A 12,203-nucleotide genomic window follows, 5' to 3' on the forward strand; every position below is an offset into this window, starting at 1 on the left:
GATGGGTCACAGATGGGCCTGGTGAGACCCAGAAAAAGAGGCGGATTGAGAAGGAAAAGAAACATCTGTTGTTGCTGTCTGGTCATTGTGGCTTTAATTAGTCTTCTCTTATTCCTGTTTTTCAAAGAGTTTTTTTTAAGAGGTAGGAAAGTGCTCAGAACATAAAGAGTAAACTCTAACTTATCCAATAGCGGCATACTTATCCTGTCATCATTGATTACTTAAACACTGTCAATATACCCATAAGGGACACTAACCATCACAGTGGTGAATCTCTCTTCATAGCTGCCATTACTTTTCTCTTAGTTTTCCACTCTAAAAAAAGATTAAATGACCAATCTTGGAGATCTATTAAATGAATCTCACGCTGATCTCTTAATATTCCTCTATTTTATTACAACAGGGTACCATGGGAGTCCATTCAGAACATGGCCAGTCTGCACACTCTCAACCTGGACCATAACCTCATAGACCACATAGCGGAAGGTGTCTTTGGAGAGCTGTACAAGCTTGCGAGGCTGGATATGACCTCCAACAGGCTCCGAACCTTGCCTCCTGATCCCCTCTTTGCAAGGTAGTGCTTAAGCTTCGTCTTTTATATTTTTCTAAGAAGCGGCTTAGTAGAAATATTCTGCGGCAGGCAACAAAACCACCGAGCCACCAAAGTGTTTTTTTTTTGCTAGGAGTGGTCTAATACTGAAACAGGAATACAATGTTGGTGTCACTCCATTTACTGTTTATTTTGCTATCTAATTATCCATATTTATAGTATGTACATATCGTTCTAAATCCTTTCACTCTTACTAGTCTGCAGTCTGAAACAGGTTAGAAATTGAAACTCTTCATTCTTATTTTGTTTCCCTTCTTGCTCTGTTATCATATAGAAAGGAGGTGGTGACTCATTTCACACTATGCGTAAAAAAAATGCCAACGGAGCAAGTGGCTGCAAGGTGATTATATGAGGACCTTACAGGTCTTTAGCGCCCACGTTTTGGCTAGTCATACAGTTTCTATCCATGGCAATGGTGATGACAAGTAATGAGAGAGGTAAAGTAAAGAAAATCATACTTATTGTACAAATGCAAGCCAACTTCCAGCGCTGTGACACAGTCTTTGTGAACTTGCACTCAGCGCAATAGAGGTCTTGGTCTGTAATCCTCATCTATTCACCTTGCAGCCGCTATATATTTCTACAGCTATTATACTATTACTGTCACCCATTTCATATGTGGCATTACAGCCCCAGTTTTTAGGACCATCTATATGAAGCTTTCTTATGATGAAGGCTTAATAGAGTCCTGTTTTTTTCCCTTGATATTTGCAAAGTATTCCAATTTTAAGTTGTACAAGCCAGCTGCAAGATGCTTATAACAGCACTGCTGTTACGTTTTGCTCCTGGGTAGGTTTGTAATTGCCTGTTGTGGACCATTTTCAAAATCATTTGTTTCTCCAATTTTGAGCAGCAAGCTCTTATAAACTTCGAGATTGCATTTAAATCAACTTTTTATTCCATGTAGGCTTACAAATTTGTGCAAGTGAACTGATGTCCCTTCCTACTGTCACCTTCAGGTCCCAGACAGGTGCAATAAGTCCCACTCCCTACAATGCTGTCATAAGCTTAAACTTTGGTGGGAACCCACTGCATTGCAATTGCGAACTGCTATGGTTACGGCGGCTTATCCGTGGTGATGATATGGAGACGTGTGCCACACCTGCTCACCTGGCTGGAAGGTAAACATCATTATCATCATAATCATATGTCTATCTCACCAAGTTTTAGAACCAACTGTTCATCCTAATCTTAAGCATTCTTCAATGTCAGGGGAAGCAAAAGCATGAGTAGCAGCTGAATCATTGCTGAGTCAAACAGAATATCCCACATCAGTGGTTTCTAACCTTGTCTCAAGGCCAATCTGCCCTACAAGATTTATGATCTGGCCCTGTTTTAGCACACATCCAATTATGAGCCTCACATTTTATGACATCTTAATTGGATCATCATGTGCTCAAGAATAGAACTGGAGCAAAAACTCGCAGAACAGGTAGGCCTTAAGGACCGAGTTTTGAAACAATTATGTGATATTGCTTTAATCATTGTTCTGATACCTCACTTTCTCCTACTAGCATACCTCTGCTACAATTTTACAGTCTAGCCCTCAAGTCAGACGTATGGAGTGAAAAAAAAGATGGAGGATGAAAATGAGCATCTGTTGTCATCTGTCATCACTGTCACTGTTAATTACTCTTTGCTTAGGCCTGCTTTCTGCAGAGTAGCACAGGAAATTGTTGACTGTTGTGTGTTGCTGAACCTTACCCTTAAATTGATAGTCAAGATGACATTGATCTTTAGGATAATGTATGTCATTTATCTGCCAAACCCACCTCAGAGGGATAAAACAAGACAAACACCTGTAATTGGCCAAAAAGGGTTTCTCTCCCTTACCTGTCTCTCCCCCTCTCTCTCTCTCTCTCTCTCTCTCTCATTGGCTGCATCCCTCCTCCCTCACTTTGTACCTCAGATATTTCTGGTCGATTCCTGAGGAGGAGTTTACTTGTGAACCACCTCTCATCACTCGTCACACTCACAAGTTGTGGGTGCTGGAGGGCCAGCGAGCCACGTTAAAATGCCGTGCCATTGGCGACCCTGAGCCGGTAGTCCACTGGGTTTCACCAGATGACCGCATCATTGCGAATTCATCCCGCACCAGCTCCTTCAGCAATGGGACCTTGGATATCTTGGTAACAGTTGCCCGGGATGACGGGGCATACACATGTATTGCAATAAATGCAGCGGGCGAAGCCACTGCCACTGTGGACCTGAAAATAATCCCCCTGCCCCACAGGGGCGGAGCAGGTGGAAACACAGGGAATAACAACGTGAACACCAAAAACAACAGGAATGTGACCAATGGGATTTTACGGACCGACCCGGGCTCCTCAGATATCAGCACAGGGAAAAACGGAGGGATTAACAACGGCGCGGGGCGTGGAGGAGAGGTGGAGGATGGGAGAAGAGGTGGAGGTGAGGACGATGAAGGCGACAGTAGCAGGGAATCCGAAGGGGAGAGGTCTGATGGAGGGAGCATGGAGGACGACGAGGGGGACGAGGAGGAAGCCAGGATGGTTGGAGTACAAGGGGTTACGTCAACTTCAGCTCAGGTCCGATGGGATTTGGGGCGTTTGTCTGCAGCTTACGTAGTCTGGATGTATCAGATACAGTACAACTGCACCGCCGACGATACCCTCATCTACAGGTCAGTTCAACTTTTGCATGAAACACAAATCACTCACTATGTAAATGGTAGGTGCCAAAATGTTGCTCTACAAAAATACATGCCAGTAGGTGTCCATTATGTTGCAGTAGAAGTTTCTCCTCTATATGCAACCACAAATCATTTTTTGACTGTCAGTGTCTTCCTCCCTCAAAGGGTGGATATCCTGTTTTCATGCAAAACTCCTTAAATATTTATTCATTACAGCATGACACTTCAGTGCTGCAACTGTTCACCTTGTACATGGACGGGTGGATAGCTCAAGGGAAGGATGAATGGGGAGACAGATGAAGGGATAGTGGGGCGAAGCTAGTTAATAATTCATCTCTATCACTGTATGACACTAAAACCCAACAGGTGGAAAGTCTGTGCATATGGATGAAGAGTAAAATGGCAGGACAGTTGGATGAATGTTGAGGGAATGAAGGGGATTTTGAGGGAGGGGAGGTTTCAAAAAATTGTGATAGTGTACCTTGGAACATGAAAATATCTAGAGGCAAGTAAACAGTGTAACTCTGAAAGCAAGATATGTCTACAGCTACATTTAATGACATAGAATAGCATGTGCCAATATCACTGAACATGTCTGCTAATGTAACACTGTCTTGATGGGATATGCCATTTTTAGAGTAACCTTTAAACCATCAGTAAAAGGTTTGCATTTAAAATGAGATCCACTCACACTTCACTGTCCGTGTTTACTCACCATGCTCTCAGTGGAAGAAAAATAATCAAACATTTATAAAGATTGGATTTGAGGTTAAGGGCTGCAATGTTGTTCTTGTTGTCATAAATAATTTAACAGACCACTGCAACACTGTGCCTCATAAGTTTAGGTGACATTTTTGAAAAAAAAAAAAAAAAAACCCACAAGGTTAAAAGCTGGTTTGCATACCCGAGAAAGCCTTTGCTAAGCTGCCAGTCTTTGGTCACTGCTTCTATGCATTGCTGTATGCCAATCTGTGTATAGTGGCTGTGGGCCTAGCAAACAGGAAGGAGGAGAAGTATCACTGTAGACACTTCTAACAGCCAAAGAGAGCCAAAAACATTAGGAAGAGAAAAAAAAAATCAAACCAAATAGTTTCTGTAAAACAAACCTTTTCGTTTTACACGGAAAATTATGGATCGCAAGTTTTACACTTTTATACTAACTGCTCAAACATCAACAAAAACATGGGTAGAAATGGAAAGTCAGACTGAAGACAATGAGCCAATGAGTCTGAGATGGATGGGTGCATGATAGGAGTCTTGTCTTTCAAAACACTACAGTGTAACTTGGGTTCTAGATACTTAGTGTACTTACAGGAGCAATACTACTTCACTGTACATGAATTATGCCCAAATGCATTCAAGGTTTGTTACAACCATAGACTGGTGAAATGTTTATGTGTCTAGATTTTGCTACAGCAAAACAGTGGAGAGGGAGAGAAAAGATGGGGTGAGACTGCCATCATGGCATTATTTGTGTTTATTTTGATTTTACTCTGCACTAATGTAGGGATTGAATGTAGTTTCCCTCAGATAGCGTGGTATTATCTGTAAGTGGTTTTGAGAGGAGGAGAAGGTAGCTAACCATATGACAGGAGGAGGAAAAGGAAGACAGAGAGATGGAAAGTTGATTGGAAATATGAAAAACTGTGCACCAGTATAATCAGAAGGATTGAGGCAAAGTAAGGCAGATGGCAGCCAAGGGTGAATGGAAAAAAGAAGAATGGGGAGGAGAAACTAATACTTTGAGTGATGGATGGAGCCAGAGGGAAAGAACGGGTGAATTTTAAGATGGGAATGGGGCCTCAGAGATTTCAAGAGGAGGAAGAAAGGGATTGCGGGAGAAGGAGAAGATAGAATATGGCTCTATCCACATCACCTTGGGAGAGATTGAGATGAAAGAGAGATGGGTGGAAGGAGAGCGAATGACAGACAATAAGGGGGAAAAGAGAGAGGGGTGGGCCCAAACGGTCCTCAAGGAAAAAGCCAGGAAACAAGGGTAGAGAGAGGGAGGGGAGGTATTTAAATCTATCGCTGAAAGAGATAAATGTGTGTACACAACATTAATACACCTGGGTATGGAAATAGCGAATAAAAAATGTAGAGAGGAAGAGTGAAAGTTGGGAGGACCAACTTAGTGAAAGAGAAAGAGGCCCACAGAAATTTGGGATGAAAGAGAGAGATGGGGAGCACTCCTTAAAAAAGCAAACAAACAAAAAGGAGTAATGTCACAAGAGAGTAGGAAGAAGAAGTAATGGAGACGGCAGTGTGGTGGAAAGAATGCAGAAGAGCCTTCCACTGCCGGAGAGGGATGACAAGACAGAGGTGAAGAGGCGTCTCATTGAAATACCACATCAAAACAAACGACTGCAGATACTGTACAGTCCCATGACACATTTATGGCAATTAAACATGGAGAACTAATTACATGATTGAATTGAATGAACTGAATGAGATCTTGGCTCCCTCGCTGATCAGCTGCATTCCTCCATGGAAAATACTCTAATAAAAGGGGAGCTGACTTGCTACTTAACGTTTATAAAGTAAAAGTGTATTATCTCTGGAAACCACAGCATGCAAAATTCAGAGAGAAATTTGCAACAAAAGCTGAACATGAGCCCCGACAGAGGTAGTATTTGCTGCAGGTCCGTTGTATTGGGTTGCATTAAGGTGTTTGTAGTATAATTTCAAATCCCAGTTGCCCTGAATGTAGTTCTTGCAAACAAAAGGGCAACACAGGTAAAATGTCCTTCTCTGAGGGAACAAACTTTAAAGAAATAATGGAGCAGCAGCATCAGTAGAGGTGAAGGCTCAGCTGTGTAGTTTCAGACAAGAAAATGCTGATAGACACAAAAGACTCAGGCAGAAGCGAAATGGGGGAGAGATAAGCAAGAAAGACTGTGCAAAGGCAAGCGGTGACACAGGAGAGAAATTCAGCTAGGAGGGAGTAAGCGATCTTAAGTTTGACTAAACTCTAAACAAATCACACCGCCAACAAAACAGAGGGAGGGGATAAATGTCTCAGAGGAGAGATAGAGCTGTAGTGGCTATCTTGAAGGTGAAATTGAGATATAAACTCTGAACTGAATTGGAAAAGAGAAGAAGAAGGTTCAAAGAGGAGACAAGAAGTCTGAGGGCTTTGAGGGAGGAAGGAGGGAGATCGGTCTCAAAGGACAGATAAAAAGGAAATGGAAGGGGGCAGCATCTGAAAGGAAGCATACCACAATGCAGTCAGGGATTTCCAGTATAGATTTCTATCATGCTATCAACATGACAGTGCCAACCGCAATATCACACCAGCTAGCAAGACTGCGAAGAGAGGAGTCCATCAAAAGGAGTCTGGTTTATGAATTCAAAAGGAGAGAATGGACGAGTGAGATTTCAGGCTTCTTATCAGGGATTTGTGTTCATATTTTATTGTTGTTGCTGCTGTTTATGTATGGGCAGGGGGAAAAAAACACCACCCCAACTGAATTGAGATGAGGAAGGGGAGGGAGAGAGACAGAAAGAGTGGTAATCACAGAGAATTTAAGAATGAAAGATGAGGAAAAATAGTGAAAAAAACACACATATATATATATATTTCGGAGCAGCAGAGCACGTTATGTGGCTTCCAGATTTAATCATCTTTCAAAAGGTCAGGTGCAGACTTGATAAAACCAGCCTCCATTTTAGCGTGGCTTCTGTGACAGCCCCAGGTGTGATGTCGTCCATGTGGCATTCACTGGGCACCACTCAGCCTGTCACCCTGAGCTCCCCCCTCATCTGAGCCTTCTCCTTGGAGCTTTGCCACAATGTTACAGTGCCACGCTTTAATTTGATTGCGAGAAAATTCCCTTGATCATCTAATGTGAAAAGCCCAGCAGAGGAATAATGAAGGTTGCATGTGAACAACCACTACAATGGCATGTTCCTCTTGCCCAAACTTGGGTACAGCCTACCTGAAGGACAAAGGAGGGAAGAAAGAATGTCCTTCCATATTAATGAAGCTGCGTTTGTAAAGCGACCTCTGCGGTACCATCTGTTAGAAAATCCATGTCTTTTCAGCAAGATTTCAAGTCTTGTGGAAAAATGATTACTTTACAGGGCCATGCATGAAGGCATGGCCAAGCTGAAGAGTTCAGATGAAAACCACCACAAGACATTCGCTGGTGGACATAGAAAGGGGAGAAAACGCCACAAAATACAGACATAAAGTGTGTAGATGATACCTTTGTTGGTACATGTTGGGATAGAAGTTTTCAATACTTGATGAATGACTGGCACATAAGGTATACCAGTGCGAGCATTTGTGTGATACTTGTTCATGCCAGAGCCAAAAGTTTGTAATTAAGTTCACAAGTCCTTTAAGTGTGCAGGCAGGAGTCTAAGAGCTTTGACAGTCTTAACAATTTTGCCCAAGTCACAACTGGATCAACCGTCCTGCTGGGCACTCAAAGTGCCAGGTTTCACAGAGGATTTAATGGGAACAAAAATGATCACAGGGACTGATAGAAGGGGAAGTTGGAGAGAAAATCACGCCGAGTTTAAGAAATAATGAGAATAATGAAAGTAGAGTCTCAGAAAAGGGACACAGTTAAAAAGGGCCAAGGGAGAGTTTGACAGCCATAGGGAAGGAGCATGCTGAGACACAGGCGGACAAATACTTGGGTAATGAGTCACAAAAAGAGAGGGAAACGAAGGATTAAAAGACACAGAACCTGAAAATTAGGAACATGGCAATACCATTCATCTGCTGCTGCTCACTATACAGAATATTTTGACTAATAATTGACAAGGAGTATTAAACTAGTCTGTGATTAAAAATACAAAAATTATATTTGCTTGTCTGTGACACTACTACTGGAAATCATCCAGAAATGCTTTCAGTTTCTGTCATCTAACATATAGCTCTTTGTTTTGTATGATATGAGAACGCTGAGGAAACTAATATCAGCATCCTCTTCTAGCTTTGTATAAGCCTGGTAATTTATACAAGAAATATCTGCTGAAATAGGGAGGGATGAGGATGTAAGGAAAGATATAAGAGTGGGGCAGAGAGGAGGCGTGAGGAGACAAAGATGGAGAAAGGACGAAGAGGAAAGAAAAACAGGGGCTTAGGCAGCAAAAATATGTGGGGGGAGGAAGGGAGATACGGGAGAGACAAAATGGGGTTGAGAGTTGTACCCCAGGGGAAGATAATTAAGTGCTAAACTACTGTGTCAATACAGGTGTCAACTCACATCAGAGGCAGAGTGAGGAAGGAAAAGAGAAAGGGTCAGCACTCAATATATATGTCAACGTATATTATACTGTTGGGTCAGAGGAAGGAGGGGGACCAACAGTGAGATTCACACTACCTTTTATCATGTGGTTAAAATAAAATGAAGAGAAATGAGAGAGAAACGATGGAGAAAGACAAATACTAGGGGGATTGGTGAGTAGAAGGAGGTCATAAAAAAAGGAGTGGGAATGAGAGAGAAAACAACTGAATCAGGCGGGGTGGGGAATTCAGGCCAAATGAGAGAGAGCTGAGTGAGAAGGATGGATTAAGGAAAGTGAAAAGACAGAAGGAGGGATGAAACAAAATCCAGAGGGGAGGGGGGAGATTGACAGAAAGACAGATCAAGGAAAACAGAAGAAGAGATCAGACAAAATTGAGGGAGACAGCCAACGAGACAGTAAACAGTCCGACGAATCACGACCAAAAAATGGAGGAAAGGGTAAACGAACAAAAGACATGACTTGGAAAAAAACGGAAACGAGGGCAGTATAGATGTCAGGCAGAAGAAGAGATAATTGGTTTGTTGTTCCTTCTCATCTTGTTCTCTCTCTCCAATGTCTCTCTTGCTCTCTGCGCCCAATCTTGTCTGGTGTCAGACCACCAGACTTGGTAATGCAGATGGAGGGGAAAAAAAACAGGAAGAAATGAGGCAACGAGAGAAACAAGCACGAAGTGTGAGAGAGGGGAAGGGAAAGAGGAGGACAGGGGGAAAGGATTCTACCACTCTTTTATCCCCTTACCATCACACTTTTCTTTTCCTCTCTCCCTCTCTCTCTCGGGTACTAATAATTACTCGTTTCTGTGTCACCAGCTTGAACAAAGCACTCCCTTGTCTCTTTCACTTTCTCCCTGCATCTGTGTGTATGCGTGCGCCTTTGCAGGGTTTAACCATAATTAGAAGCAGAGACACACACACTCACACACACACACACACACACACACACACCCTTGGTATGTTAGGTGACAGAGCACAATGCCAGTGTCTGCAAATACAGGGACAGTAATGAGAACAACACCCCTGCCTCTTCGACATAACATATTCACTCAATCAGTTCATTTTATCTCCGACCTGTAGTCTGAGTTATATGCAGTGCACTTTATATTCATGACCATAGATTGTCTCAGAACACTGAGGATTCAGGTGTGCGCACACCATGGAACTGCTCATTTGCTTGCACGTATAACAATAGGCATGTAAATATGGTTAAAAATGCATAATGCAGTGAGTAGTAGAGAATCGGGATATCAAAAAAAAGGAGGGGGGCAGAAATATAAGATGAGAGCAAATGGAGAGGTGGCAGGGAAAAGGAAGAGAGGGGAGAGGATGAGGAGGAGGAGGAGGGAGGAGCAGAGGCAGCAAGAGAGGAGAGGGAAGAGGAGAGGAGGAGTGACCTTGGATGCTAAATAATGGTACACGGTTATAGCTGTGGCTAATAGAGACATAGTACAGTGACTGTGAAAAGGAGAGAGGCTAGGAGGTCAGGTAGAGCCCCGTGAGAATTGCTGAAGGATTTGCTGCAAGCAGAGCTGATTGGCTGGGGAAATAAAGGGGAGGTAGAAGAGGCAGACAGAGACAAAGAAGGAGCAGAGATGTGCAGAGGGAACAAATACGACTAAAAATCTAAGTCACATAGTAAAAAGGTGGCAAGAAAGAGGTCGAACATGGGACAAAAAAAAAGGAGTGCAACACTGCAGATTTAGGTAAAGGGACTAGAAAGGATGGGTGATTACAAAGCGATGAAAATGGCAGAGGATGTGGAAAGATAAGGGTGAGGGAGTGATCAGCAAAAAAAGGTAAATCTGTTCATAAAAGATGGATGGAAAAAGAATGAGGATAGATTGAGGGAGGATTGAAAACTGGCTGAAAAAAACAGATAGAGGGAAGAATGGAGGATAGAGTGAATAAAGGAAGGGGTATTGAATAGGAGGATTAGAAAAATGACTCAAGGATTCACTCCAGGTGTATGTAAACTGTGGGCGAGCCATGGTCACACAATGGAGGACCAATTGAATAGTTTGATGCTGCGTCCCGGTTTTGCACACGTACGATAGACTGAAAAATGCATTCAGTTGTTTTATATTAATTCACATATATGCACAGATTCATTTAGTGCAGTATATCATTATGTGAACCATTTATCAAGAAGGAAGAATGAAACCAGTGCAAATATTGCTCGTCTAAGACTATACGATACGGTTTCTTATTCAACACTGAATTCAATAAAGCGTGCAAAAGCATATCAGTTACATTAATCAATCAGAGACTGAGCGACACAGGAAAAGAAAAGACTTGAGAAATTAGTACGTGATAACACGAGGGTGAATAGAAGTAAGAGATAAACCCATTTAAATGCAACCTTTGTTAACCGAACCAGCCCCTGAGGCGAGTACACAACTCCCCACAGTGATGGTCAAATCTCTCTGCCTAGTGGATTCTATCAATTACACACAGACACATACAGGCTCTGGATGAATTGACACCACTGCACTGTTCTCAGGGCCTTTTATATGCCTATAATATGACCAAGGCTTTTTATTCAGAAACAGAGGCAGCAGTAGCATTATGAGTGCTGCTTCTTGCATATTTCATGTGGGAAATGTGATTGAGCACCCACTGTCTTTCCTAGTGGACTTTACAGGGGCAATTCATAATCCCTCGTTGAGGCTGATTGCCTAAGACAGGCTTTCATTCTGGGTTGTCATTCCTGAGATATTTGAGTATAATGCTTTGGCTTGATTTAGTTTCTTAAGATGCCTTACTCTTTCCTGTGGAAATATAAAAAGTCCTTCCTCAAAACCTTAATTTTGATACTTTCTTTTCAATTTTTTTTGGTATTGCTCTGATGTTTTGGGCTTTGCAATACAGACAGTGAGCGTCATTTCACAGAGCTGCCTTACACCTTGATGAGTAACAGTTCTTTGATTCTTCTTCTCCTTTGAAGAAGACATTCAAACTCATTCAACTATTTCAAGAGGAGGAATTGATACTGTCACTTTCTGGGGCATTATGGCAAATGGGCTTAATTAAACTCTCTTCTTATACAATTTAAATGTCTACTATTTTGCTGATTTATGGTTTAATTTTGAAGTCTGTGATGCAACAAGACAGTTCATGTCAGTGTGTGCTCTTCAAAAGACAGATATAATATTCTGAAAGACTAGGATGGAAATGGAGTGTTTAATGTGTGGATATTGCATGAAGAGATGCTTTCACTAGGTTTGCTGCACTGTAATGAGTCTTTGCCATGGTAACACACACCTGGGCCCCTAAGCTGCTCTAGCGCAGAGAATGAGTTAATTGGTGAATTTGTGACAGTGTTAGGAAGCAATCTATAGTGACCTCATGGCCACTGGATGAGGCTGATCTTAATGAGGATGTCCCATGTGTCAGACATTGCAACTCTGAATGTGTGTTGTAACATTGCATTTCAAAGTCATACAAATCATCCTATACTTCTATAGGAAATTAGGTAGTTTGGATGTATTTCTGTGCCCGTGCTTACTAGTCAAATCCCTTCTGTAGATTTGCTAAGGGTAGCTGAGTTTGCAATACACTGATCTTGGCAAAAAATGCTTCTATCCTAAGTAATACGCGTGTAATATTTGATATTTTGGCCATTTGTTAAGGAAATTTCAATTTTGTTCACTTTTGAGAATGCCTGAAGATCGTTAATCAATAT

The 12,203-nt window shown here is 42.1% G+C and overlaps 2 protein-coding genes across 2 annotated transcripts in view; one reads left to right on the plus strand and one right to left on the minus strand.

The window, feature by feature from the left end:
- The window catches only part of LOC139222527 (pyruvate carboxylase, mitochondrial-like), a 274,531-nt gene that overhangs the window by 96,910 nt on the left and 165,418 nt on the right, over window positions 1-12,203 (minus strand). The gene's annotated exons all lie outside the window — the stretch shown is intronic.
- The window catches only part of LOC139222720 (leucine-rich repeat and fibronectin type-III domain-containing protein 4), a 33,628-nt gene that overhangs the window by 18,569 nt on the left and 2,856 nt on the right, over window positions 1-12,203 (plus strand). The window contains exons 4-6 of the mRNA XM_070854564.1: window positions 404-574; window positions 1,570-1,731; window positions 2,520-3,254. Coding sequence (XP_070710665.1) covers window positions 404-574; window positions 1,570-1,731; window positions 2,520-3,254 — 1,068 coding nt within the window. The remainder of the gene's footprint in view (window positions 1-403; window positions 575-1,569; window positions 1,732-2,519; window positions 3,255-12,203) is intronic.

This window comes from Pempheris klunzingeri, chromosome 23 (genome assembly GCF_042242105.1).
Source record: "Pempheris klunzingeri isolate RE-2024b chromosome 23, fPemKlu1.hap1, whole genome shotgun sequence".
Lineage (NCBI taxonomy): Eukaryota > Metazoa > Chordata > Actinopteri > Acropomatiformes > Pempheridae > Pempheris > Pempheris klunzingeri.